The 6,720-nt window shown below is 39.5% G+C and overlaps 1 protein-coding gene across 2 annotated transcripts in view; it reads right to left on the bottom strand.

Annotated features, from left to right (window-relative positions):
* PTPN2 (protein tyrosine phosphatase, non-receptor type 2) overlaps positions 1 to 6,720 on the bottom strand; it is a 32,585-nt gene that overhangs the window by 4,298 nt on the left and 21,567 nt on the right. The window contains exons 8-9 of one of the 2 annotated variants that reach the window (XM_014938598.1): positions 4,034 to 4,224; positions 2,258 to 2,461 (exon numbers count right to left, since the gene is read on the bottom strand). In XM_014938598.1, the coding sequence (XP_014794084.1) occupies positions 2,258 to 2,461; positions 4,034 to 4,224 (395 nt within the window). The remainder of the gene's footprint in view (positions 1 to 2,257; positions 2,462 to 4,033; positions 4,225 to 6,720) is intronic. The other variant, XM_014938599.1, reaches the window with a different exon arrangement.

Below are 6,720 nucleotides of genomic sequence, written 5' to 3'. Positions count from 1 at the left end.
AAGGTGCTAAGTGACAGTATGGTTTTGCCTGCGCTTTTTCCTTTAAGTATTTAGAATAAAATCTGGACTATTTCTGTTACAAAAGCATTTAAGTACATTCCATGTGTTCTTCCATAACCAAAATATCTTTTATAAGGCACAGACATTTACACCTACTATGAGTTATAGCTGACACTGAATAAACTGTCTTCCCAATTTAAAGAAAAAAAAAAAAAAAAAGAATATTTTGCCAAGCCTCCTGTTGGCTGAGTTACTGCGGTTGTAACAATTATGAAATGTCTTAAAATACGTAAACTGCCTGCCTATACTGTGTCACAGCAATCAGCAGGTCATTCTGCTAATAGAGCTGCATAGTTCTTCAGTAATGCCACGGGACAAATGATCTTGTTCTACTGACATGCAGTTTCCCAAATTCAGAACTGCATGTTCCAAGAAACTACACTTGTTTTCCTTATCTGGACCCTTAAGCATTTATTTACTATATAAACAGCCTAGTCCAAAATAGTATTAGCTATTGTGAAATGAGCATTTCAAAGAGTAAACTCAACTCAGCTTTGCGTAGTAAATGTCAGGCTACTTGGGCCCCGTGCCTGGCATGTTACTACTAAAGCCTGAACGAACTGGAAACCTTTCAAGTTAATTTCTTTGGATAAGGAGCAAAGGCTCTTTTAGTATTTTTCAGCAGTACATCCAAGAAATGTGTTACCAAAGGACAAAAGGAAGTGTAGGGGGAGAAACCAGAAAAGAAAAAATACCGCCCCCAAGCTCCCACACCCAACAGAAAACACCCAAGGTAGGAAAATGGAGGGCAAACAACGACTTCTCTGAAGTCACCCAACAAGGCAATGCTTGAATAAATAAAATCCAGGTTTCAAAGTGCAGTCCAATACTACAAATTATTAGGTCTCAACTTGAATGACAGCAAGCTACATACAGCCACACACCGTTTCTGCATTCAAAGAGAATTTACAGGACTGAAAGTGATATTTGTTGAATGACTATTTAGGAAGTGTTATCATCCAACTAATGGAATAAAATTTTAAAGCGACTATAGCAGGATATTCCCAAAACAATAGTCATTACGGGTTTTAAGTCATGCTTCTCTGATACAGTGCTGGAGAACCTGAAAAGCAATTCTGGACTTTGTGAAGGTACGGAAGCAGCTCATGCAGCTGAGCATACGGGGTACGAGAGGACACTAGCAACATTTGTTTTCTGTTACAACCACCCTTGAAGTCCAACTATAGCTTCCTTTGATGTGCGCTTTCTATAGCTATTACTGATGAATGACTTTTATTCTTTCTAGCAATTAAAATCTATAGACACACAAAACATTATGTTTCACATTTAATGGAATGTCAGAACTTTAACAATGTTGGCCTTCAAACAGTAGTTGAAGTCTGAATACATGAATCAACTTAACAGTATGCTTTTCAGTGGGGGCTAAGTTCTCAAAAGCCTTAAGAAAAAAATAATCAAATTTCCAAGCCTCACTTAAATAATGAAAACTACAAAAAATAAATAAGGAATGCAAATTAACAGAGTAGAAATTGGTAAGTGCTTCATCAGACCCCTAGCTGCTCTTATCATAAATTTGAGAGTCAAAATATGGGGGAATGGTTGCACCATTATTTTCATGCACAAATTATAATTACATTTCGTTTCAAAATCAAATTCTTTTTGGTCAGAAATTTGTACAAACTGAGCTTTTAAAAGTACAGTGAACTACAAAAAGATTAAATATGCAATTATAAAATATATTTATCCTAGGTCATAAGAATATAAAATGTTTATGTCCATGTCACTAGTACATTACACATTACACACATTTAAGGATAACTTCTTTGCATTAATAATGTAAATGATACAACACCGTTTATTGCTTATGTCAGGCATGTAAATTTAAATCGAGATAGCCTTCAGAAGCTAAACCTCTGTGATTCAGGGTTTGCTTGAGATCCGGTACAACACCATTTTAAAAAGTGTATAAACAGATAAACAGTTGCAGCAAGTTTGTACCTGCTCATATAAACAAAAAACCATAAGTGTGTTGGGGGCAGCAGTTCATTTTTTTAAGTACCTGCAGTGGAAAGTCCTGAGATGTTGACATGGGATCAAGTTTACAACACTTCTCTATTGTATGTAACAGTCTGCACCCATCCTGGGTGTAAGGAGCTTACTGCTTAAAGTTACACCCCTAATCATTAACTTGCAGCAAACTTAGCTGCTGGAATAGACAGGCTTACTGTTTACTTACAAGGAATGTTGTTGAAAATACATTTTCCAGCAAGAATAAGCGCCAACTAAAATGAGTGTACCAAACCCAATCTTAGTGAGAATAGGTTTCCAATATAACCACCTTTTTCTTTTTCTTTCAGTCTCATTTAGCTTCTGCTTCATCTGCTGCAGCTTCTGTGCTGTGTTAGCTTTCCTATCCTCTCGCAGTCGTTTTCGGACAGTACTTAAAGAAAAAAATATAAAAGGTAAATATTACACTGTAGAACAGAGAAAAAGGCTGTTAAATATTAGAACAAACTCTTTCCAACACAATCCCAATAGTTAAGTAACCCACCAGTAGCATATGGCAGCAGTATATAAAATAAACCAAGCAAGCAATCTTTATTCTGTTTTAACAACCTTGCTGCGGCGAGTTTCAGATCAGTGAAGCCCCAAGAAATAAGTAAATGACATATATAAAGATATAAGTGGTCCCTGACCTACGTGTTTATTAATGAACAGAATTAGCTTAATTATCAGAGCTTAGTCTTCCACCCCACCAGTGCCTCATTCATTGGCTGAGGTTGTTTTGCACAGAGGTTACTTTCTATGCCATGTCAGACACTGTGTGCAAACATTCACAATATTTAAGCGTGTGCCTCCAACTGCAGAGTTGGCACCAGCCTCACTGACCCATTGATCCCAACCTACCCACGTCTGTGTGAAAATCAAACAGTGCTCATCCTAGGCTCTAAATCGATTCTGATCGAGGACACAGGCTAAAAAAAAATATCAGTGTGTTGTTACACTATCGGGGCTGTCCTGTAATTCTTGTCTCCAAAAGTACCCTCCCAATCTCTAAGAAAGCCTAACTCTGGCACAAACCCCGCTTTGACTGTCCAAGTCCTAGCATACAGACACCACGCTCGCACCCATACCCCAGCTCCTGCTTGCAAGGGGCTCCTTCAAACATCTACAGAATCACTGTCAACCACTCTTAAAACACTGATAAAGACATGGAAAGATGAACTCCTCAGGGCACTCAGAGTGAGCCATGGGTTATTTGGGAACTGCAGTCCATCCAGACCGAACTGCAGCCCTGTGGGACAGACCCTGCTCCCACACACTGCAGCTGGGCTGGAGGCAGCTCTCTGGCCACGCATCCACCCTCCCTGCGCAGGCACAAGGGACGCGCTGCCTCAGGGCACAGCAAATCCAGACAGCAATTTGGCAATTCCCAACACAGCAGCTCACAGCTGAGGCATTACTGCTCATCAGGAGGAGAAACTTTAAAGGGAAGTTCACGCGGCACAGCTAAACCACAGAGATGTATTCACAGTGGCAGGCTTAATATGAGTGGAAGGCACCGTATGGCTGCAGTGACACAACTGCCATCATCATAGAGAAATTGGTAGGTCATAAAAATTTTGTGCTTCTGACATATATTTTTACAAACAAAAGTCAGCATTGTATTTAAAAATCAGTATCGAATTATTTTGGGCACTTTTAGGACCTAATTCACACTGCACAACAGAGTTCACAGGAAGTCTGTCGGAAAAGGCTTTCAAGTGTGAGGTTTAGCTGCTTCAATTAGAGACAATTTTTCTTCTCTTGACCTTTAAACAATACAGGTTTATTACAAGGAACAATTGAAGCTGTATTTAAAAAATAATTAAACCAGACACTCAAATACCACCTGTCCTTTTCCTCTACTGAAGAAAGATCTTGAAGGTTTTTTATGATAAGAAAAGCATACTTCTTTCAGCCTCTCAGAAGACTGTATCTGCCTTCTAAACAGTCTCCTCATTTTGCCTACCTTTCAATGTTTCCATCTGTCACATCTTGACCTTTTGTGGACAGGTCAGTATTTACTTTCTCCATTTGATCTTTGTTCTCCAGGCCTATGCTGTTCCCATTGTACTTCTCTGTGGTTATTTTGGTTGGGTGTGGAGGAGACTGCTCAGAACTTGGCGCTTGGTCCTCCTTAGAGAGCTCCTTCCACCGTTTCTGCAAACAAGGAGAACATATTTCAAACATTCCACTAACACTGAAAGCCCTCTCTGATCAAGATGTCTTTGCACAGAAAAGCCACTGAAGTAGATTAAAGGAACTGCTAGCTCAAGAAAAAAAAAAGAAAAGTAGCTAGATGATGAAATAAGGTTCGATGAAGATGTTCTCCAACAATGATCCCTTTTTATATTTCTCCAGGATGAAGCTACTGTACTGACTGCGTTGTTTGTACTGTCCAGAGTAGCTCCCACAATGAGAAAACAGCTTGCATAGTCCTACACGGCTCAGCACCTTCCATCTCCCTCTAGAGGCCTACACAGTGCTGTTACCTGTCACGGCTCCAAACACAGAAGGACCAAGAACTGCCTAAAAAGAGAGAACTGGAGAAACTTGCAATCCCAACAGGAAAAAAAAAAATAAAATAAAAATCTATGCCAAAGTTGTGGTCTACTATTTCACCTAGTGGACCATGAGCCCAGAGATCTACTGCGTCATAAAACAGATAGTTTCCTTGTTCCGAGAATTAATCTGAAATGAGATGAAGAAAAAACCCAAGAGAACAGAAGTGAAACTGGTTTGCTAGATCTCCGTCCTCATGGGTAACTGTCCTAATGATGAATACTCTGAAGGCGTTCTTGCAACAAAATTTCATGCAAAAAAATCACCTAGAAATGTAACAGGAAGGAAAAGAATCGCTCCTAGAAGAGAATCAGTTCTTTTCTTGCACAGGCCAGCCTGCAAAGATACAGAATACCTCAGGGGGGCAAAAAAAATAAATATCAGTTCCTTCTACATGTCTATAATAAGAAAGATGAACTGACCACTGACTCTTTACAAAATGATTGTTAGATTCTTGTTTGTCGAATGAATTCAAGACTGCTGCTCTAAATTAAACAACAAATTCAAAGACTGATGTCAAAAAATGGTAGTTACTTACAAATTAACAGCTGGCAGAATCTGCTAATCAGCTTTAACAATAAATTAACTCCTCCATCTCAGAGGAGCTTCCAGTATAGATCTGAAAGTCACAAAGGGAGTCTTCATGCTCAAGAGACTTCACTTTCAGAGGTTTTCTTTGTTTTGTCTAAAACAAAAAACAACCCCAAAAGAAACAGCCACTAACAACTGGAAATCCACCTAGCAGCTCCACCTCACTGTCACAGAAAAAGGCCTTTTGGAAGACATGCTGGTGTCCATAAGTGACTTGCTGGCTAAGATACATACTGATTCCATCTGGAATGATAAGCCACCCAGGCACAACTGAAATCAGAGACAATTTTGCTACTCTTGTGAAATGGAAGGAATTTCCCATCAAGAATTTGGTTTTAAACGTGTAATAACGATAGCTCAAATAGCTGGTAGTTTTAAGTTAAAATATCTATGACAAGAGTATGTGAGTGGCAGGAGTGGTAAAATAGTGTTCAACTTGGAGCAGACCGACAAGGAGGACTGTTTCACTAAATTACCTTTGCCATTTTATGTTAGCACCTGAAACTTTATAGAAAAAGAACAACAAAAAGCTATCTCAGGAACTGAAGTACCACACTGCATCTTGTGAAATTGCGTCTGGAGGACACAAGTGACGGTTTGATTTAAGAAATACAATCATTCTTAAAATTATAACCAAAATGTCCGTGTAAGGAGCTAAGACTCAGAGCCTGTATTGCCTCTGGGAACGAATGGACACAAGGGAAAGGCACATTAAGATGTGCAGTTGACAGAAGCAGGTGAATTTCGGATACAGTTTTATGGATTCACAAGTTTCACTAAAAATTAGAATATTCTTGTTCTCTGCCTGCAAAACACATCTGCGGATCTAAGGAATTCAACCTTCTTTGTCCTTTCAAAGTCATGCCTTTGTTTTCCAGAGACCACTCATTTTAACACATTTTTCTGAAGGAGTGAAGGTAGGTTATTCTACTATGTTTTGAAGCAGTGTTAATCTATCTTTATTACAAAGGAATTTTATAGAAATGAAAACCTCAATCTTGTTCCACCTCACTCATTTTATATAGTGCAGTGCTATAGTATAATTAAGTAGCAAGTAATTGCTTCAGCTACAGCACTGTGTAGCAGCAGCACACCAACCACAGGCCCCTGCAGGGCTTCAGGGCAACCCGGGGGAGCGTAGGACCCTTCCTTTGGTCACAAGCAGAAATCCCATCGGTGCTAAACGAAGGGAAGAGACTCCTCACCCGCTGATATAAGCATTGCAGTTGCAGCCACCAGCTGCAAGTAAAGGTTCAAGTATACGTTGTGTTTGTCTGCACACACAAGTTTGTCTGACTTCTAAAATCCATGGAGATAACAGAAATGACCATTTGGGTAATGTTGTGTTAGAGAAGTGTTCAATGACTTTCTGCCCTCCCCGTCACTAGCAGAGAGAAGTAAACGCCTCTCACGCTCTGGACAGTACAGCTGTTCCATATGGGGAAAAAGAAAAAAAGATCTAGCTGACCTTGAAAGGAGAAATACTCCTATTAAGCACTGTCG

The sequence above is a fragment of the Calidris pugnax genome, unplaced genomic scaffold, assembly GCF_001431845.1.
Source record: "Calidris pugnax isolate Ruff unplaced genomic scaffold, ASM143184v1 scaffold13, whole genome shotgun sequence".
NCBI lineage: Eukaryota > Metazoa > Chordata > Aves > Charadriiformes > Scolopacidae > Calidris > Calidris pugnax.
The sequence above is the reverse complement of the archived record's forward strand: the minus strand, read 5'-3'. Positions and strand labels throughout refer to the sequence as shown.